Source organism: Triturus cristatus, chromosome 2_1 (genome assembly GCF_964204655.1).
Source record: "Triturus cristatus chromosome 2_1, aTriCri1.1, whole genome shotgun sequence".
Classification (NCBI taxonomy): Eukaryota; Metazoa; Chordata; class Amphibia; order Caudata; family Salamandridae; genus Triturus; species Triturus cristatus.
Window position 1 is genome coordinate 980251047 of NC_140581.1, and position 23228 is coordinate 980274274.

A 23228-nucleotide genomic window follows, 5' to 3' on the forward strand; every position below is an offset into this window, starting at 1 on the left:
GGACCACCAGTTTCAGAATGAGGTGACCCTTGAGGTGTAATGTCAAGTGAATCCACTGGAGACGCAGGTGGGGAAGATGAAGGTTGAAGAAGAGGGTGGGGTGATGTATGTGTGAAGGGTAATGAGCTGGTAGCCTTTTCTGCCTTCTCCGGCTGCTTCGGTGGGGTATGAATGTCTGAGGCTACCTCGAAGGACAGCTGATGTTTAGAGGGTTGAGCACCTAACAGTCTCCGAAGGGCGGGCAAAGATCCAGCCCATGTGGGATGAATGACCAAGTGTCTCCTCTTGTAGTTGGTGGAGAATCGATTCCACAGTGCCGGAGCCAAGGTCGGATTTGCTGGTCAACACCAAGGGTTTTCGGCTCTGAAGGTGACTTAGGTTTCAGCGCTGGGGTAGAAGTAGTCGGCCCCTAAGATCGAACTTGCATAGGTGTGGTCGGCGCTGAGCCAGCCGATCTCACTGATTTCTTTGGTGCTGAGCCAAAGATGGGCAGTACATCTGAAGAGGACTGTTAATGCTAACCATGGCCCGAAGGCAGTGTTGGCCCAGTGGCTTGTCTCTGGCATTCCAGAGAAACTGGATGCCTCTTGGCAGAGGGATGATCTGTTTGAAAGCGATGATGAGGGGGTACTGTAATCTATCTCCAAATCGGAGCCGGAGCTCTTATTGGTGGGAAAGGCTTCCTTGTCCTTGGCAAAGGGCTGTTGATGGTGCTCCCTCTCGATGTTCTCTGGGCCGAACAGGTCCGGGATGTTGTCTCTGCCCCTACGCGACATTGCCAGACACGGAGCCGGACGGTCTCTAAGGGTCTTTTTGGAGCGAAAAGAGCAGCAAGCATTGCAACCAGCCTCGTTATACTCAGGAGAAAGTACAAATTGCATACATGAAGGAGATCGGTGAGAGGATACTTTGCGTGGCAGCAAGGAAAATAGCAGAATGGGGTCCGTTCCATTACCGCTGAGGCAAGGTGGAGAGACACGACCAAGACAGGAGTAGGCCTCGAAGGGCAGGGTCCAGGAGGGGCCACGGTCGACCTGAACCCCGCTCGAGCAAAGTCACAAATGTCAACCTGAGATGGAGAAAGAAAGGGAGACACAATCAAATATAATAGTGGCAGAGAGAAGGAACCCGTGAGGTACCGAAAAGAGCACAGCCACAGTGTCAAACCGGAGCGTGGGAGCACAAGTCCGGACCAGACAGAGGAAAGAAAACAATCCAACAATGGAGTCAATAACCATGCGCATTACCAGCACGAGGAAGTGGCACAGTACCTCGTGACTTAAAAGACTTCTTCGAAGAAAAAAAATGAACACACATCCGGGTCCAACACTAGATGGCAGGAGTATGCACAGCATGTAAATCTAAACCCTCACATGCCTCGAACATATATTTTCATTATGTGATAATTTAAGTGCTCACAGTGTTGGCTATGGAAGCAATAATCTGTCCGAGACCAACTCGTCCCAAGTCACGGTGACAATGGGACAGTAGTCTTCTTCCCTGAAGTCTTGGGAGCCCGAGGGGGGTGAGGAAGAAAAAAATGCATTGTTGCTGGCGCCCAATAACTTGTCAAGTTCCAAAAATCAGGGGTGAGCAGCTTGTTCGTGGCCATAGGCAAAGCAGGACATGAGGGGATCCTTCCTGGCCCTTAAGCAAGGCCAGTTTTTTTTTGTGTATCTTCATGGCCCATAGGTAAGGCTTGGGAGAAACTATTGGCATGCTTCTCCTCGGTCCTTGTGGTTGGTTGATGGGAATGCTGTAAGTCAGCAGGAGTATGTGGTATTTACATGGATCACTAACCCAACAGTCTGATGGTACTGTTTATGTGACCTGTGCAATTGATCGGCCTGTTAAAATTCTGATCATCTACACTGCGAATACCTATCTGAAGACTAGCTTGAGGGTGCATTGCCCCTTTCTGGAGCAGCTGGGAGTGGAGTCTTAACTTGTCAAATTCTGCATTAGGTAGAAAATTATCATATTGTGACAATTTTTTTTTTTTTTATAAGCCAAGGGGTGGCTTCCTGCACTACCCCAAAAAAGAAACATTTGACCATTGTTGAATGATGTGTCATGCTTTTTTGTGGGCAAACATCTCACATCCCTGTACTTTGATAATTAACATTTTCATATTTGCGATCAAATGCAAGGAAAAGTCTAACTAAGGCCAAAAGTCTCTGTTTAAGACTTGTCAAAATTGCTGGGCTTAATAGCTCTTTGCAGACATTCCACATGTACAGTAAAATACTGCTTGTACTTTCACCATGTTTCTCATTATTGCAACTTTTGCCAGATCTTTTCCAATAAAACCCCAAAAGTTGGGCTCAGTCACATTGGAATAAATATAATTTACTCCAAAGCTCAAGCTTCACAGGAGCAGGATAAGAGAGGGACTCTTCATCCTGCAACTTGAATTGTGAATAAAGGAGAAACAGTCACTGAGAAAAGAAAAGTTTGTAAACAAACTTTATCTGAATGGTAGTCAGTTAAAGTTATCTGAATGGTATTCAGTTGAACTTATCTGAAGTTGGAAAATTTAATTTGAAGATTTCCTTCCTGAAAGAGCAGAGCTTTGGAGAATTGCCTTCACTTGACCCATGGAAGAAATGTGAGCTGGGACGGAGAGAGGAATACAAAGCCTTTCTACCTCACTGGCTTCTACCTAGGTCATATAATGAGGATAGGATGCATGAGGTGTAATATTAATGGTTATTATGTTTTGTCCACACTTCTGTTTAACATTTTTACTAAGTGCTTCCAGTCTTACAATGGGGAATATTTCATGAATGTGAACCTATGAAAGATTCCATTACAGGCTGCCTCTTTTTTATCATTCTGTGTTGCAAGGAGAACCCCTTCCTGCTGCCTGTAGCAGTGTGGTCTAAAAAATATTAACTATAGTTACATTCCATCTAGCAGACCTTAAAACCTCAGCAATACCCACGAGAATACAGAGACATCACAATTATGACTCTGGTTTCAAGTCAAAGTACAGGATATATATCTTTTTTTAAAAGGCTGGTGCAATTTAAGGAAAGACTTTGGTCATATAATTCAGATCCCAAATAAGGATAGGGATATAAAGATTGTTTGCAAGCAGATACTTCAGACAACTACAGACAGAAATACAAACATTATGCAAGCTTTCATTCATGGCTATAGGTCTGCTGACTCATTGCCACATTTCTACCATCCTCATGTTTGTCAGTGATATCCGCTTTCTCTTTTCACTTTTATCTTATCTTAGCACTTACTTGAGGAAGTAAATGCATTGTTTCTTTACTGTATTTGGCAAATTAATTGCTTTTTTATGGGAGATGTGCCAGGAAGACTGGAAGAGGGTGCCATTACACTTATTTTGGTGAAACCTACAGCTGAACTGTGAGGATCCTTCCCACTATTGCCCAATCTCCTCCTGTTAATTCTAAAGACCTTATGCCAGTTGTTGCAGCACAAACTTTACTTCAATGAAGAATTTAATGATATGGATCAGTTTTAAACTGTATGACACTTTTCAGACAATCTAATACTGGTGATGGGTGCCAACGCTGTCACTGCGCCCTGAATTTATTAGACAAATATTACCTTTGACACCACAAACTACTCCAGTGAGTTACCAAAAGAAGGCTGATCACGTAAGAGCTGTCCTGGATTGGCTATGATCCTATCTCAAGGTTAGGTCTTAGGCAGTTGAACTGTTATATTTTATTGCTTGGATGCAACCAAGCATTGCCGGCACCCTTCTCCCCATTCTTCCAATGGATTCTTTTTCGACGTGCCAAAGCAAAAATCATGGCCAAATTGGGTGGTCTACTGAGCGTTGCAGCCTTTAAGTTTAGTCAAATAGGCAACCACTGGCTAAATCCTAATTTTGACTGCATATAATGGTAGTTGGTAGCAAAAGTGATCTACATATTTCACACAAATTTACTCTACTATAATTATATTGGTTAAGAAGGTGGTGTTTAACATCTGTCTAGGCGCTAAATTATACTGAAATTCAACTACTCACAGACCTCTTCGAGCCCTCTAACTTGAGATGCTAAAGATGCGTGCGCCTAGCTTGCTTTGCTGCATTTATTGACCACTCATTTCCAAATATTTAACCGATTCAAGACCCATTGATAATTTTCACAAAACCTGGGTAAAAGGAAAGCAATTGGATATTTTTATTAATTTCCACAGAGAATACACATTTACCTGAACAACGTGCCAATGCCGGTGCCCAAGTAAAGTGCTTAAACCCTGAGTGTCGACGCTGCCATCCAAAAATGAGCCCCTTTCCCTGTTGCTCTTGTGTTCAGAGTGAGCGAGGGAGCACCTGGGATTCTGGGCTTGCGTTGCATCTCCACAATTCAAGTACAAGCGATCTTCTCCCTGGAGAAGCACCTGTTCCTGGTTGCTCTATGTACAAGAAAGAAACAAAAATGTATGTCAATACACAAGAGAAATAGAGACATGTACAAATAAACCAACCAGATGCAACTTGCTAAGGGCAATATGCACAATAATCAATGTTCACTGCTCCCCATTATTGGATTTCAATATTCAAATGTAATCAGCATAGTCTGTACATTTTATCACAGCACCATAAACAAAGCATGTCTATGCACTCATGAAATAACTTCATAGTGCTAGGACTATCTTGGTTATTTAAGTCAAGAGGAAAAAGCTAATCTGAGAATGATTAGGTCTACTTTCATAATTTATAACATGGTTTTTCTAAAGTAAACTTTTGATGCATGACTGGTGTCCTCAGTTTTGTTGACAAAACAGAGGTAGGCCTTATACCATAAACAGCAAGCAGTGGTAAGGCCTACAGGTCTCGCTTTTTCACCATGTATTTGCAAAGCTAGTAGGATCAGCTTTGTCTTAGGCAGAGTGTTTGGTTATAGTTGAACGTTTTGAGAGTTTCTCATAGAAAGGAAATCCCATAAAGAATCAAACACTTAGACAAAAAGGAAGTTGGGAGTAGGACTCCTTAGTGGGACAGGCTGCATTAGCAGAGTTAAGCTGTACCCTCAAAGAAGAGTGTTATTAGCATAAACAGAAAAATAATATTTAGTCGCTAATTCTACAATATATTTTGGTGCATCTGAAACAAAGTTTGAGACGTTTGCATATCTTTTCTTTGTGACCAACAAGACTGTAAATCCAGAAACATGTTATCAGGAGCAAAGTAAAACCAATGAACTTGCAAGGGTGAAGAGTGAATTGTCTTTGCCTACTATAAAGACAAACAGGATGCACTTCATAAACAAAGAAGAATTGGCAGAACTTTCACACACAAAACTCTTAACAGAATTTCAATAGCAATTGCTTGGGCCCAGCTTACCTGAAAGCCCCCCTCCTACCAAATCACTTACCTGTGACTAGTCCTCGGACCAGTCCTAGGTCCTTTCGAGCCAGTCTTCTCACCTCGATGCTCCCGCCTCGCTCCCTCTGCTCTCACCCCTGCTTTGTCTCTCCTCTCTCTCTCGCTCACTTATCTGTTCTCTCTCTTTCCATCTGTTGACCACTTCCTTTCCACTCTCGTGCCTTTTCTCTTTTGTGCCTTTTCGTTTTTCTCTTTTGCCACTTTTTCTCCACTCTTGAGCCTTTTCTCTTTTGTGCATTTGTCTTTCGTACATCCTCTCTTTTGAGCCTTTTCTCGTTTGTGCATCCTCATCGTGCTCCCCGCAGTCATCTCTGCCCTTCAGTGCATTTTACAGCCTCTCGCTCCTATGCTACTTAACTACTTACCTTCCTGCCTCATCTATCGGCTCGTCTAAAGCCTCACCCACCACCTCCCTGTGCTTCTCTCCCTCCCAGGACCTACTTAATGGTGGCCGCTGCATGACCACGCCAAAAGCACTCCAAAGCCAAGCTCATCTGCACCTGTCCACGCCTGGACCGTGCCCAGCACCCTGAACCATGGTCCAACCACCCCCCCAGCAATACTCCACAGCTCTCCTTCAATCCCTTGACCTAGATGCCACCTGTCCCGCTGCTACCAAATCACACCACACAACATTATAGGAGCTTTCATCGGCACCCACTGCCGGCTCTACTGCATCCTCAACGCATAAACAAATCAAGCCACTTACACCCCCACCCAACAACACTCTCTCGCAGTCATGCATGCATGCTAGTCAACACACGATAACGCAACAAACACACAACTGAAATCTGGGACCTACTGAGCAGCAGTGCATCGGACCTCCTCTTCATCACGGAATCCTTTCCCAACTTCACATATGAATCCAACATCACTACAGCAATCCCAGTATGCTACAAGATCGCCATGACGGGAATGAAACCACAAGCCTAGAGGAGGACTCGCAATCATCTTTAAGTAATCCATCAAATGTACGACATCAACTGAAAAGGACACACCATTCATGGAAGACGTGCACTTCAAACTACAAATCTCCTCTAACTTCACCCTCAGCGGACCCTCGCCTACCAACCACCCAGACAGTGAGCCTTGTTGCCCAACCTAATCACCAAGTTTGCCACCCAAATTACTATCCAATCCAGAACCTACATACTGCTCGGTGAGCTCAACTTTCACCTGAAAGACAGAAGCACAACACTCCTCGAAAGCTTAGACAACATCGGTCTCACCCAGCTCATCCCAGGACCCACAAAGAAAGCAAGACATAAACTGGACCCCATATATTTATCACCGGCTACATCAACAACAGTGCTACCACGCCACTCACATGGACCGGCCACTCCGTCCAGGGTCAGCATAAGGGCGGTGCGACAGGTGCAGCCACACTGGGAGCTGACCTAGAGGGGGTAACTAACTTCGCAGGGGCTGTGTTTAGCAATATAATACAATTTAAAAGCCTCTGCTACATAGTTCCTTGTGCATTCAGGAGAGAGGAGAGAGAGAGAGAGAGAAGGAGAGAGAGAGAGAGAGAGAGAGATAGGGGGAGAGAGAGAAAGAGATAGGGGGAGAGAGAGAAAGAGAGAGGGGGGAGAGAAAGAGAGAGGGGGAGAGAGAGAGAGAGAGGGGGAGAGAAAGAGAGAGGGGAGAGAGAGAGAGAGAGAGAGAGAGAGAGAGAGAGAGAGAGAGAGAGAGAGAGAGAGAGAGAGAGAGAGAGAGAGAGAGAGAGAGAGAGATTGAGAGAGAGAGAGAGATTGAGAGAGAGAGAGATTGAGAGAGAGAGAGATTGAGAGAGAGAGAGATTGAGATTTAGAGGTTTGTCTAGTGGCAGTTTTGACTCGAAAAAAAATATCATAAACTTCACTAACTGGATCAGGAACTGTGCAGATTCCCTCACACTGATCAAACCTAACAGGAAAAAACAGATCCAACAAACAAACTAGCTCGAAATCAGAGGGTCCCTAAGAATCAAACAGAAACTGTCAACAGCTAGAGAGGAAATGGAGAACCAGCCATGAAACCATAGGCAGATCCCCTACAAGGCTGCTCTCAGATGTTATCATTAGCAACAATGAGACACCAACAAACGTGCACTAGCTGAAAGTATCGAAGTAAGCGCCAACAGCAGCAATGAGATTTTTTCAATCATAAAGGACTTTCCTACACCTTCCGCAACAGTCAACAACATCTCCCTCTCCCAAGAACTGTACAACAACCTATCAAACTTCTTCCACTTTAAAATTACTAACATATACAGCAACTGTTCACACCAACCAGACCCAGGTGACCTGATCGCCAATCTACCCACCACCACCGAGACAACCACTTGACTGAATGAACACCCCTCACCAGAGAAGACACACCGAACATGAGGACCATCCAATCAGGGGCCCCCACGGACCTATGCCCCCACCAAATCTACTACCTGGGAATGTCACATATCAGCTACTCCCTCTCCCACATCATCACTTCCATAATGTCCACATTACCCGACGACTGGAAACCCACAGAAGTCAAAAAAACATCAGTCGACCCGAACCAACTATGCAACTACAGCCCAATATCTCTGCTCCCGCACCCATCCAAAGTGATTGAGAAGGCCAACGGCAAACAACTCTCAACTCACCTTGAGGTCCACCACCTACTGGAAAACACCCAATCAGGTTTCAGGAAGAACCACAGCACCAAAACATCACTCATTGCAGCCACTGACACCATCTGGACTATCCTGGACCATGGTGAATCAGCAGCACTCATCCCACTCGATCTGTCAGCAGGCTTAGACACCATCTCCCACAACACTCTGATCAAAAGACTTCACAACATAGGCATCCAAGAAGCTGCTCTTCAATTGATCTGCTCCTTCTTCCTCCTTAATGGAAGAACCCAAAGAGTTATAATGCCATCATTCACATCAGAGTCCTAGATATAGATCTTTGGAGTACCGCAGGGATCATCCCTCAGCCCCACCCTGCTCAACATCTACATGACCCCACTAGCCAAAATCATCTGATCCCAAAGCATCTCCATTATCTCATATGCCAATGACACCCAAGTCACCAGACAAACAAGACAACCACCTCTAGAACCAACTTCACAAACTGCATGGTCATAGTTTTAGAATTGATGAGAACAAACTGCCTTAAGATCTTCAAAACAAAACCTTCTCATGTGACTACACCAGGTGGCCATCGGAATTAGGACCAACACCCACTAACCACACAAGAAACCTAGGGATTATCCTAGATGACAAACTCGACATGATGTAGCAAATCGATGCAGTAATTACTTCCTGCTTCCACATCTTACACATGCTATGCAAGATCTTCCAGTGGCTGCCACAGAACAACCAATGGACCATCACACAGGCACTCATCATAAGCACGCTCGACTATGTCAATGCACTCTACGCCGGAATCTCCAATCAACTCCTGCAAAGACTCCAAACCATCCGGAACGCTGCCGCTAGATTCATGCTGGAGCACCCACGCAACCACATCGGACTGCACCTCAAAGAGCTCCACTGGCTCTCCATTCACATACACAGCCAATTCAAACACCTTATTCACGCATTCAAAGCCCTACACAACATTGGACGAATATACCTCAGCAGCCTCATACACTTTTGACCAGCCGACCAGACAACTATACTTCACTCTCGCTTGCACACAGCACCTTCATTCACAAAAACAGAGCAGGAGGTTCCTACACTGCACACAACGCATGGCAAACCTCCCCCAGCACTTTAGAGCCTCCTCCTCACTTCTAGAGTTCATCAAGAAGCTGAAGACTTGGTTCTTCGAATAACTCCATGGGGGCCATACACCAGGTCCGGACTGGGAACCCAAAGCAGCCCTGGCAATTTTTTCAGACAGGCCCCTCTCCCCCAGAGGGACATCAGTAACAAAACCAGCCCCTACCGCTTAAAACCGGCCCTACCCTTCCAGCCTCTAGGCAAATGCCCGATGCCTGCTACGGCCTGTCTGGCCCTGCCATACACCCCTCACCTGCTCAAGAGCCTGAATACCCTCATAGATTAGTCATGCTCTACAAATCAACATAATATAACAAATAACCAGTTCCATGGGATTCGGATTAAAAAGAACAAAATTACTCACCAGCTCTCCGAGAGAGCATAAGAATTTAAAGGAAAATGTTTGACATTCATTTTACACAAGACTCAGAACTTACAACAAATTCTAAAGCCATTTGGTGTTTTACAGCAGCCCGGGGATACATTTATAGGCTTGTAGGAGAAGGGGTGTCTTTCTAGCCTCAAAAGAAGGGTCAGAGAGAGTGAAGAAGCCTGCATCTCCTCCAGCATCATAAATGCTGCCTTTGTGTGCAAAGACATGGACTTTCCTGCAACATGTGGAAGGTAGGAGATAAAAGAAACACCTGGCTAAAATATACCTGTTACTGTGCTTGTACAGATGCTGCAGGGTGCCAATCAACATGGAGGGCACTGGGGTGGCAATCTGTTAGGCAAGCAGCACATGGGAGGGGTAGAGCAAGAAAATACACGCACTCCCATGGAGTGTTCAAAGAAAGAGTAAACAAGTACCCTGATGTAAGTGATGGAAGGCTACAAGTCATTCAATCAAAGGCAGGTATAGAACCTATGCTCCAGGAGAGGGTCAAACAGAAGAGGAAGGAAAGCTACTGAATAGGAAGCAAGCAGATGAGATTGACAAGAAACCAACAAATGATGACGAATGGGCTGACACAAATCTAATTTTAAGTATTGGTATTGTACACAATATTTCTTCAAAAAGAGATAGCTATAAGCAGTATTTAGGCGCGACCTAGCAAGCCATAAACCAGCAGTTAAAATGCCATTATGTCAGTAAAGTAAATACATTAAAGAACACACACAGACTCTGAACTACAAGTCAAATGTCTCGCTTCTGCAGCCTAACAAAATATATTCTAGAGCACCATCACCTAGGGGAATACACAAAATGCGTTGGCCTTGTTGGACAGCCAAGCAATGGCAAACCAAACAAAATTCAAGAGAGCCAATGCTTGGGGAGGACTGACCAAAGTCCACTTTGCAATCAGTATGAATACCTTAAAAGCTGTGAGGGTACTACACCAAACGGGACGATTTCAAAATTACTCACCAAGTTGGATACAACTGTCTTCAGCAAAGGTTCAATCTATGAACAATTTTAATTAAATTTAACTACAGAATCCAAACATTCTAAAAAAAAAAAAAGGTTTAGGTAAAAAAGGTTAGTTCCACACAAACGCATTTCCCTACCACCAGCATGAACATTCAACTCATGTTTTTTTTTTGTAAACAAATTTTATTTGTCAAATACACATGTCGCGAAGCTCTGTAGCCCAGAGACTTCCATCGTATCAAGAAACAACATATCAGCTCTGACAAGTTTCTCATAAAGTACCTAATAACAATTACAGAAGAGACGTGCAAAACAAGAACCGCCCCCTCGATTAAAAAACAGTGAACACTCCCCCCCCCCCCCCCCACCCATCGCACGGCCAAACCAATCCATACAGCAAGTCTGTGTGCGACTATGAGTCTGTCCTTACTACAAATCATGGCCATATAGCCCGGTAGCACCCATGTTTTAAAGAGAGTGTTTCACTAAAGGTTTATGACATGTACTAAGACAATTATATTATACAACCGCAGAGCCAAATGGAATGAATGGAGTGCAATACTATGAAAAACACTTGGATGACATCATTTCCATTAAGAAAACTCCATCACAAATGTTTGCCTGGGACCACAATTGAAAAGACTGCAACTAACAGCATCAAACATCCTAAAAGCTCAGGCATAACTGGTGTACAAAGAGGTTCTGCAACAGAACTTAAGAGCATCTACAGCACCAAGATTACAAACTCCATACTACCTATACAGAGCTCCAAAGGGTGTTGTTTTAAAAATAAGGTTTTGGTCATATTTCTAACTGAATCAACTATTACTGTTGTGTGTTCCCTATTATATAGGTATGTCGTTTTCCCTATGTTAACCTAACTATGAACATTAAATGACGCATTTGCTTTGCACGTTATCAAATATAATGCTTGTTTTTGTGCCACATTGTATTTTCACACATAGCACATGCTTTTTTTTTTTTTTTTTTTTTTTTTTTAAAAACCTTTATTTGTGCATAGTAAAAGAACAAATACGGGCCTACAACCATCAGGCCGGCCACAATACGGTTGAGCACAGAGACAAACAATACATCCCCTGTGCGTCAAGGTCAAGATTAGCAACGATTCAGGATTCATACACTGGAGGGATCCTTGACACCGGGGGAAGGAGAAGTGAAGGTTAATTTTAAGGTTTTCAAAAAAAAAAAAATTTTTATCGGGAAAAAAGTCAGTAAAGGATAGAAACAAGGAGATTCGAGTCCGCAAGTCGGCTTCATACACTGGAGAGCAGCAGCATCATTAAAACAGCCATAGAAAATCTCATACAGTAAGGCGATGCAATTAGATAACAGGATCATCACAGTAGTAAATACGCACCCCCTAAAAGCCGCCCCCACTCAATCCACCCCACACCCGGACCCCGAATCGAAACAAGTATAGCGCAGAGACATGAAAGAAAGAGGCCCATAGAACTAAAAAAGAAACAGTAAATTACCCCCCCACCCTACACCAATGCGGAGGCTATGGCCTACCCCCCCCCCAGCATAGTGCCTGTCGCCCAATGAACCCGAAATATAGACGAGAGAGAAAGTAGGAATAGAGTAAAGAAACTAAGAGAAGAAAGAAGAAAGGAGGCGGGGAGGAGCCCACGTATCCTCAGGAGCGCCCGACACCACCGGCCAACCAAGCCTCCACACACTGAAACCCCACTACACCCAAAGGCGGTCGTGGGAAGATAGCATGTAACACCACGGAAATGAAGGCAGACAGATCGCGACGAGTGCGCACAACATAAGTAGACAATTCCAGTCCCAGTCCAGCCCGGCCGTGAAGCCATGATGATAGAAAGTAATCTAGCCCTGGCCCGATCGCGGGCGTACGATTAGACCCGCCCCCTCGTGAATGCCCCGCATCCCGAACAGACAAAGACAATATGGCCACTTGGGAGAAGATGGAGAAGTAGAGTCACAAAATGGCCGCCGATCATCTATTGAGGTCCCCTTGCACACCATATAAAATCCAGACCTGGCTTGTAAAGTACATGAGTTCCACATAAAAGGAGTCGTAGGCCACCGTGAACAGTTCCTCGAGGTCGCCAGGTGTAGTTCAGCTGGAAACTCCTGCGGGCACGGTGAGGCAGGCAACAACAAAGCAGGCAGCAATGACCGGGGAAACAAAGTATCTGCCATTGAGCAGGAGAGCGATTGATCCTGAGCGCCGGGAAAGCCAAATGCAGACACCAGTGTAGCACCGTTATACCCAGTCGTTGCTTCCCCGCAGGAGGACCACAGCACTGGCAGACTCACGTCTTGTTGATCACAAACGGGGCGCTCACGGCCCGCAGCAGACAGTGTAGAGTCGAACCGCTCACTCAGCGTTTGCAAGCCGACACACAATTGCAGACGAAAGTCCCGCAGGGCAGCCAGCACGGAGCCGTATGTCAGCGGAAGCTGCGTCCCCCCAACGGCAGCAATCCGGGACGGCACTGGGGAGCTGGAGTCTGGTAGAGGGAGGGCGAAGCGAGCAGCGGGCGAGACCGGAGCATCACCCCCTAGCAGCGAGCAGGCAATCAGCGCCATGTTTTACCGTTGAACGGTACCGTGGCCAGGGGGGGGATCGTGACAAGGAGGCAATTCCCAACAGGTCTGCGCCGCAACAGATGAAAGCCAGCAGTCTCTTCCCCTCCCTCAGGCTCTCTTTGCAGCCGACTAGACCATAGAAGAAGGGGGTCTGCAGCCTTCTACAGCGTGGTCCACAGAGCGGGGTAGGAGACCCGCCACACCGGGGCTTACCCTCTGGCTCCAGCCCATCAGATGCAGGGTACAGGAGGTGTCCGGGCGTCTCTCTCCCGGCTCTTCTGGCGACCGTGCGTGGCGTGAGGCGGGATCGGGACCTCGGGCTCAGATTTGCACCAGCGGGTCCGGTGACTGCAACGATTCCAGGGGGCCGGCCGAGGCCACAGTAGAGCAAGGGTCCAGGGCGGGGAACAAAGGCACCAAAAACTCCGGCATCCGGGCGGGCTAAGACTTCGGGAAAGCGGCGGCGCAGTCTGCGCGTCGTCGCACGCGTTGCACCTCGAAAATCGGCAAGGATAGGAATCAGGATGATAGTCCGAGGCCAAGGGCCGACGGAGCCGGGCGCTCAAGCGACTGCTCCGGTCGCCATCTTGGCTCCTCCCCCCAGCACATGCTTTTTTATTGCGTTTCTTTCCTGGGATTTAGTTGTAAGAGCCCATGCAAGGTCAAACAACATTGCTCCTTGTTCTTCTCTGTGGTCAGACACTAGCAACTAGACAATAGAGAAAACCCACCTGCTGTTTATGAACACACATGCTTTGGCATGTAACCCGGGACATGTAGTTTAGAAAACACACAGGTCCTGAGACGAAAGGGCTGTGTCAGCTGAGATGTTATCAAAGCCATCTATGTATACCAAGGTATGTGGTTTGCCACTACTCCCAAAGATCTATACTATAACATTTAGCTTCAATAGTAAGGGTGGGTTTAGGTAAATCTGTCAGCTAATATGACAGGCTTTTAATTGACTATAGTCTGTTAATCATGCTAATGACATTACTGACTTGCATATGTTTTTTAGTTGTGGGGCAGCTATTGCATAATAAAGCACAATAGTTTCAATAAATATTGTAAGCTTCCTTTGTGTCTCTTTTTGATTTATAGTGGACAAGTGAGAGATCGAAAGGGGAGGACCTGCTACCACCATACCGGAGAAGGTAGCAAGTGTTGCGTTCTGGGATGCCAAATCACTGGTCTCTCTGGGAAGGTTAGGAGGGCAAGTGAGGCACTACAGGCTAGTCTGATTCAGGCCCATAGGAGCTGATGTGGTATGGTGATTCAGTCCCTATGTACTGATGTTCTATGGTCCCAAGCATAGTTTTGTTCCTGAGCAGAATCCCTGCAACATTACAACCTCGGGAATTGATTTCCCTGCAGATACAGAACATTGGGAGGACTAATTCACAAAGTATTTTCTGCACATAAATGCAAAACAGAAGCAGAAAACGGGGCCTGAACGCTAAAACCATGATAATGACTCACAAAATCAGTATTACTGGATGTTTACACACTCACAGGATACAAGATGTGTGGCTCTGTTCATTACATCGCTGGTGAGGAAATATGAGGTTCCAGGAGAGTGCTACAGGACACTGACAAAGTCCTAAATTCGTGGGTTTTCACAAATACGTCCTTCCATATTTAGCCTGGTGTCTGAGCATATGCCCAGTTGTATATGGGCTAAAAGTGTGGCAAAGAGCTTAAAAACCTTGTTTGCACAGGGGTGCGGAGGAAGGGACATTTTACATGTACAAATGTATGTATATAGAAGAAACAATGAAAGAATTTACAGGTAAAATATTTACAATTACTCTAAACCTAAATATACAGAAGTAAAATATCGCCTGCCTATGCAAGGAAATTTATGAAAATCATGGATTTCTCTGCGGTATGCCTCAGGCTTTTGTGAATCAAAAGAAAATCATTAAACTGCTTTGCAGGGGTGTATGGATACATGTCTTCAATAAAAAGTGAATCTGGCCCACTTTTAGGAAAATGGGACAATCTTTCAGTATTGGTATGCGTACAGGAGTTTTCTGAAAATCGAGTAACTCTCCAGCACTCTGTAGGGCTTGTCTGAGTCAGGTGCAAGCTGGAACAGGCAAAAATATTTTCTTTTTATCGCCTATTGACAGCTTGGTCTTCTTGGACATGTAGCTTTGACCACTTTGGTACATATTTGGTGCAAGTGAAACATGGTTACAGTGTGGCCTATGTAGGAAATAACAGTGTGGTGCTTGATGCTTTAAGAGGAACAACAAGCTTCTTGCTGTGACTTGACCCTGCATGCTTGTTCCATCAAAAAGAGTAAGTGCTCTTCCAAATTGTCAAACTCTAGTCAAAATGCTCTTCTTCAGAAACACCTATTCAATGTCAAGGGAAATGTACCAAATTCCTTAACTAATTCTTTTGGAGCAAATTATACAAAACGAGAATTTCATCTGTTTTTCAAACAGTTTACAGGAAGAAACCCCTCTTCAACCTCACTTAAATAAAACAATATTCAACTTTACTCCTATCACTGAAGATCAGCGGAGTATGGTTTTCAAAGATACTAGACTCCTGTCTTCCATGAAGATATAATTTTGGCTACTGCTGCCAAAAATAGAAGTAATCTATTTAATCAATTAATCAATCAAACAATCAATCAGGGGTTTATAAAGCACACTACTCACCCGTGAGGGTCTCAAGGCGGTGGTGGAGGGGGGAGGGGGGGAGCAGCTCCGGATCAGTCGAAGGGCCAGGTCTTGAGGTTCTTCCTGAACGTGTGCAGGGTCGGGGAGCGTCTGATGTTCACAGGGAGATCGTTCCAGGTCGGGGCCGCGATGTAGGAGAAGGATTTCCCGCCTGCTCGGTTTCTGCGGAGGACCTCTGCCAGGGCGAGGTCGGCGGAGCGGAGGTTCCTCTTGGGTATGTGGAAGTATACTCTTTCGTTGAGGTATTTGGGTCCGATGTTGTTGAGGGATTTGTAGGTGTGGGTGAGGAGTTTGAAGGTGACCCGCTTCTCCATGGGGAGCCAGTGGAGGTCTCGTAGGTGTTGGTTCATGTGTTCGTGAAGTAGAGTCTCGAGGATGAGTCTGGTTGGGGCGTTCTGGATGGTTTGGAGTTTGTGTTTAAGGGTTCTGATGATTCCGGCGTATAGGGCGTTGCTGTAGTCGACTGGTTATGAGTGCGTGGGTGACGGTCCTTCTGCAGTAGGGGGGGATCCCTTTGAAGGTCTTGCGGGGGATGCGTAGGCAGATGAAATTGGTGGAGGCGACGGCGTTCTTAAATAAATGCTTCTAAAAAGAGGGCAACTTCCCTGGCTCACATAAAACCGGACAAATCATGGCAGTTCTATAAATATACCAAAATACAAAAGATGATCCTAACCTACTTTCTAACTATTGTCCAGTAACTAATCTACCATGGATGGGCAAACTTATTGAGAAATGTGTTGCTTACCAACTTCCCAAGCGCATTGTTCAAGGATAAATTCTAGTCCTATACCAATACGGCTACCACAAAGGACGCAGCACAGAAAAGACTACACTTAGAATCCTCAATGACATTCACTGGACACTGGATATCCGAGATGCTTGTCTTCTTGATTTATCTGCAGCATTTGATATGAATGACCACAAATAGCTCTTTCCTGTCCTGGAATCCTGCGTGGGCTTCAGAGGTAAGGTCCTTGGACTGATTTCCTCAATCGAAGCCAACCAAAAATAACTGGCGACGATGGATAACCATGCCTTTGACCCCCTCCCAGATCATGTGTGAGGTCCCCTTAGGCTCTATAAAAGCATCAAACTTTTATATGGAACTGCTAAGAAGCTTGAAGGCAGGGGTTGTGATTGCCCAATATGGAATGTATGATGATACAACGCGTACCATCACAACGCGGTATGTTACATCGCTGTCTTGACAACACAAGTCGTGCGTTGGATTTAGGAATAGTGTGAATTACTATTCCAACTCCCGTCTACGTACAGTAGGGAAGGTGTTGGAATAGTAATTCACACTATTCCTTAGTCTAGAGCGCCTTCCAGTGCAAGTCGGTGTAACAACTTGCGTTGTCAAAACCACGATGTAACAATACCGCGTTGTAATGGTTGCGTGGTAAAGGAGGTATCCCCTCAATATGCAGAAGACACCCAAATGTCCCTAAAAATCTCTTTACTACAGGACATTTGCACTATGAAAATTGACTAACTGAACTGGATGTCAATGAATTTCTCCAAGTTAATTCATGAAAAAAACATGCTGGGACAACCTCAAGAGTCAAAAATGTAAATGGTCCGGCTATCAAAAGTCAAAATCAAAGGTTTATCTCTCACTGCAGTAGAGGAGGTTAAATCACTGGAATTATGGATTGATACTCTTGATTATGGGCTCACAAACTGCTCACACTGCTTCAGCTGCAAAAGCTGGCCTGCAATACTTTAAAAAAAAAAAAACAACGCTGTTTCATCCTTAGGATATCTACTGTGTTGTTCAAGCAACTGTTTTGGCTCGTCCAAACTATGACATCACACCATTTGAAGGTGTCCCAAGCTAATTTTTGGTACTAATGTAAGCCAGACTACATTTCATAGCTAGGATGATATCTGGAACCAATAATGTTTTGTCCGAATATTGCCTAAACTTTAAGAACTTCACTGGCTTCCCATATGTCAGAATTAAATTTAAGTAACAGGCATCACTTGCATTCATAATTGATACCAGGAATACCCATGAGTTTATCATAAAATCTCGGATGACATCAATAACTTGAGTATCAACAAGCTTTTTCTTGAATTCAAAACATTCAGTTCATGCAAAATTGCCACTGAGCTGAAATCCTGAAAACAACCTCTTCCAAATTTGCAAAGGATTAAAAACACACCTGTTTGGGGGAGTGGCCAGCAGCTGCGGAAGATGGCCACCATTTAGGAGAGCTGCGCTAGCTAACAGCGCAAACACCTGTATAAATCTGTCGCAAAGGAAGCAACCTATAAAGCATGAGCCGTCGGAGCAGCGACTGACCAGCTGTGCCGAAAATCAATCCCCGAAGGCAGAGTGGAGACCGGCTATGAGGCGGACCGAGGATCGGAAGCAAGATAGCGCTGCCCCGAGGCTTGGAGCGTCTTAGAAGCGGAGGGCTTCCGGAAGTCCAACTCGCAGTGTGGGTGCAAGATCGAGGCTCCGGATCTGAGCGCGGAGAGGAACTGCCAGTGTAGGTGAGAGAGCTGTGATCCACGGTGTTCTACGAATTGGAGCCTGAGGCACCACGAGAAGAGACGCGTGCTGTCCTGCAAGTCGCACTCAACACCCCTCTGCTGATCGACAGAGCGGGAGTGACGAGCTGCGGGTGAACACGGTAGCCCCGGACCTGCTCTAAACTTACTTGGTGCCCTCAAAAGGTTAGTGCTGCGCTCCCCCCCCCTCGGTTCGAGGCTGCCTGGGAGGCCACTGTGCAGTCGGGGAGTGCGAGGATACACCATTGGGACTGTAGGGACAGCTGAGATCCCCAGCGGGGTTTAGTTAACTGCACACCAATACTGACTTCCACTCATGGGTGCCACCCCCCCACCCCACACTCCGTGGGATGTAATCGTCAGACAGTCTAAATAAGCAGTCCTCAAGGCGAAAGACCCTTGCAAAAGTGCCAACAAAGACAAGCAGTGAGGGTGAACAGTGTACATTTACTGGCTCAGACACAGGCGACTGCAAAAGCTCCCCTATATAGGCCTATCGTCAGCGCCACAAGGACTGTGGTCATGGGCCGCAACAAGGTTATGGGGCCGGGGCAGGCGAACCAAATTGATAAGTATACGGTCGCCAGGAACCGGGAGGATGGAGCTGCAGGTGGAGATCCGCTAGTAGAGCAGGAGGATCAGCACCCGGACCCCTCCTTGAAGGACATCATGAGGGCTATCACGGAATTAAGAGGGACACTTGAACCCAAGCTAGACTCTGTTACCGAGGAAGTGACCCTGCTCAGAGCAGATTTTCTGAAAATGCCTGAGAAGGTGTCAGCAGCGGAGGCGGGCATTGGGGGACTGCAGTCCAAAACCAAACGCTTGGAGGAGCAGGTTTCGCGTCTCACTAAAAATCAATCAGACATCTTTGTATGACTAGAGGACCAGGAGGGGAGAGCCCGGCGCAACAATATCCGGATAGTTGGAGTTCCGGAGGGAATGGAAGGCCCATCGATGGATCTCTTCCTGGAGGACTTAATCCTGAACAAATTAAAACCCAAGCGTATGTCCTCATTCTTTTCCATTGAACATGCCCACCATGTGCTGGGGGGTCGACCGCGACCAGGAGTGCCTCCACGCTCGATCATAGCCCGGATACTAAATTTTAGAGATCGGGACGCCATACTACAAGCAGCGCGCCAGCATATGGACTTGCATCCCGAAAATGCAGACATCCGTTTTTTCACGGATTTCACTCTACACATCTAGCGCCAGCAATGCACGTTTGACGCGGTCAAATGGGCCTTATGAGAAGCTAATGTTAAGTATTGATGCTCTTTCCGGGCGAAACTTAAAATAATTGGTGAAGGAGAATCACATTTCTTAAGAGTCACCAGCGGAATCAAGCGACTGGCTTGAGGGCTGGCGCAAGGTGGAGCAAAAAAAGGAGGGAAGCCCTGAGGGCCTCCCGACACTGGTAACATAGCTGAAGGGCACGCGGTGGAGTGTGGAACAGAAAGCCCTGAGAAGCATTAATGAACAATAAGTGATACAGGAGATGCCTCTCCCCCCGCAAGTATTATTGTTGAATGTTAACTTTCTTTGGGCTTGGGGGTTGGAGGGGGCGGGTCTTATGAGGGCGCAGGGGGAGTGAGACCCACCGCTGAAGCGGAAAGCTACAGAGACACTTATGGCCTCACACTACGCTGGCTGGAATATCCTGAGACCAAGGGACATGAGGGAAAATGAATTAGGTTGCTACCAAGACTTGCTAACTGGGTTTAGAAGTATCCTATGGAAGTAATATGGTACTTTACGCTGGCGGCTGGCATGCTGCCCCTTCTTTATTGTTTACTATAACACAGTTCGGGCGACAGGGTGGTGGGAGGTTCTTATGCAACAAACAGGGTTGCAGGGAGGGGGGTGTTGGGTATGTTGTTTAATGTTATTTAACAGGTTTGCATCTGTGCTCACGACCACAATAGTCGAACACGTACGACAGGTTGGCAAAGGATGGGTTTTGTGGGAGGAGAGGACTACTGGTCGTAAGCTCCAAACCTTTTGTCATGGGGGAACAATCGAGCATGCAGGTATGGACTTGGAATGTTAACGAACTGGGTAATAAAATCAAGTGCACCCTGGTCCTTCAGTACATTAAAAGACCCTCCCAGGATATGGTGTTGATTCAAGAGACACAACTAAAAGGCAGCAAATGTAAAGCGCTTGATCGATTTGGGTATAAGCTAACGGCTCACTCTGGCTTCTCCTCGGGGGCTCGTGGTGTGGGAATCCTGATTCACAATGTGCTCCCTCTTACCATCACTAACGTGAGGGCAGACGAGGCTGGCTGCATGGTGGCAGCCATAGGGAAATGGGAGGAGTGTACTGTAATACTTTGCTCAATTTACATACCTCCGGGACTGCATAAAGTTACCCAACCTAAGATTAGCTCATTCTTAATTGCTTTGCCCCTGGGTACCCTTCGGGTGGGTGGGGACATCAACGTAGTCATGGACCCGGAGCTAGATTGGTCTAGCTCCCGCGTGGGTGGAAGGGCAGAGCGCGACTTGGCAGACTTCACGCTGGCCCCAGGTATGATTGACCTATGGCAAGCACATGACCCCTCATATAGACAGTACACATACTACTCAGCGCGACACAACTCCTTTTCTAGGATTGACTACCTCTTCACACGAAATGACAGGGCAGACTAGTTTATAGACCCAAGGCAGATGGCACGGGGAATCTCAGACAACTCTCCGGTGGGAGTGGCCATAAGGGGACCCCTTCTTAATAGAGCAGCCTTCCCGAGAATTGATACCTGGTGCCTGCGAGACCCGGAACTTCGTGATCAAGAAAATAAAGGATCGGTAGCCTCACACTTTAACACTATGGGAGGCCTATAGAACAGTGCTAAGGGGACAGGCACAGGCTCTGATGGGGGGTGGGGGGGGGGTGAGGAGGCGCTCCAAGTTAGATCCCTGGAGTTCAAGATAATCGAGATAGAACAGGAGGCAGTAGAAGGCACCTCTAGGAAGTTGAGACATAAGCTTGCACTGAAACAACATGACTTACGAGCACTGGTAGACAGCAGCGCGAGAGCGTATGCTCTCACGACTCAACACAGGCTATACGATGTAGGTGATAAAGAGTCGAGGCTCCTAGCGTAGCTAGAGAAACGAGACAGAGAGCACTCCTGGGTGACGGGCGTGATAGACAAGGCAGGGGTACTACAGACAACCAGCACAGACATAGCAGAGGTCTTTGCAGTGCACTTCTAGGGTGTGTACACGCCGGTTAGTACTAGAACTGAGGGCGACTGCGAGGCATTCTTAAGGGACTTCTCCCTTCCAACGCTATCCGACGAGGCGCGGACTATACTAGATGCAGATCTCATGGATGAAGAATTGGGCGTAGCCCTGGGAGACCTCAACTCTGGGACGGCGGCTGGTCCCAATGGACTCCCGGTAGAGATCTACAAAAGTCAGGCCTCAATAATAATTCCGCCACTACTAGCTACACTACTAGCTATGCTAGTAGAAGCCCGGGAGAGGGGGCAGTTCCCGTCAGACCAACGTGCGGCCACAATAGCAGTAGTGTATGAGGCTAGGAAACTACCGGACCAGTGCGCTTCCTACCGCCTAATCTCCCCGATTAATGTCGAGGCGAAGGTGCTTGCCAATCCGTTGGCAAACAGATTGATAGCCGTCCACTCAGAGGTGATAAATCTAGACCAATCGGGATTCATGCCCAACAGAAGCACTCGTCAATCTACGGCGACTCTACCGAGTGCTTGACCTGAAGGACGGTCCAGAGGCTCAGCAGACGGTAGTGATGTCGCTAGATGCATTGATGACGTTTGACAGTATAGAATGACCCTACTTATTCATGGTACTTACCTCGTCTTCTCTACATTCTCCAGAACATCCCTTATCGAGTCCCCCCAACAATTTAAAAAAAAATATCCCAGGAAGTTAGACTGTTGCTGTGGCAAGGGGGCACGCCTAGGATCGCGCTTCCTAAATTGCAATGAGGGGTATATGATGGGGTGTTGGCGGTCCCGGACATTAAGCTTTATTATTGGGCCTCCGAGCTTCTGGTTATAAATGACTGGATGTATACATACCCGAGTGAGCCGGCATACAGGGTGGATAGAGCCGGTATACCCGGGGGCCATTGTGCTTGGCTCTTATACTCTAGAAAGAGGAGTCTGGAGTGTCCATCATATACAGGGGCAGTTGCGGAGTGCTGGAGGGAAGCCAACAAACTGCTGGGCTGGTCCATGAAGTTAACTAACCAGACCCCATTATGGGAGGGTGATATTCTGTGAGAGGTAGGTACATTAGCGGGCTTTGGAAAGTGGAAACTAATAGGGATTGAATATCTAGGCGATGTGTGGAGAGGAGAAGCGCCACTTACCTTCGAAGACTTGCAACAGGAATACACTCTACACAACACACAAAAATACCTCTACCTTAGGCTTATGCATGCCCTGCAGCGGCATGATCCAGCATGGTACCCCCATTCCAGAATACTCACCTCTGGAAGACAGGCTAATCCTTGACCCTATCCTGGAAAAACCTACTTCCACAATATACCGTAAGCTAGTGAATAATATACCAGACCCCTTGGTGGACCTGTGAACGACATGGACGGATGATCAAGGACACATGGATGACACAGACTGGCAGGAGGCAGTACAAAGTCCAAGAGAAATTGCAATTCGGACATGATTTAGGTTGGTGCAACTCAAGATTCTACACGGTACATACTACCCGCACATGCTCCTACACTCCTGGGGTAAAACACAAACAGTGCTCTGCGTTAGGGGGTGTCAGCAAGAGGGCACCTTTTTTCACACTCTATGGGAGTGTCCAGTGATAGCCAGAAACTGGCAGGGTGTAACGGTTATAATGTCAAGAGTTTCAGGGGTGGCGGTCCCTATGGATGCCAAATGGCCCCTCCTGATGGTCAAAGGCGATTCGGACT

The 23228-nt window shown here is 46.6% G+C and overlaps 1 protein-coding gene across 2 annotated transcripts in view; it reads right to left on the minus strand.

Moving 5' to 3' along the window:
• Positions 1-23228, minus strand: part of RIC1 (RIC1 partner of RAB6A GEF complex) — a 730678-nt gene that overhangs the window by 197882 nt on the left and 509568 nt on the right. For both annotated transcript variants that reach the window (XM_085634197.1, XM_085634186.1), the window contains exon 12: positions 4201-4404. In XM_085634197.1, coding sequence (XP_085490323.1) covers positions 4201-4404 — 204 coding nt within the window. The remainder of the gene's footprint in view (positions 1-4200; positions 4405-23228) is intronic.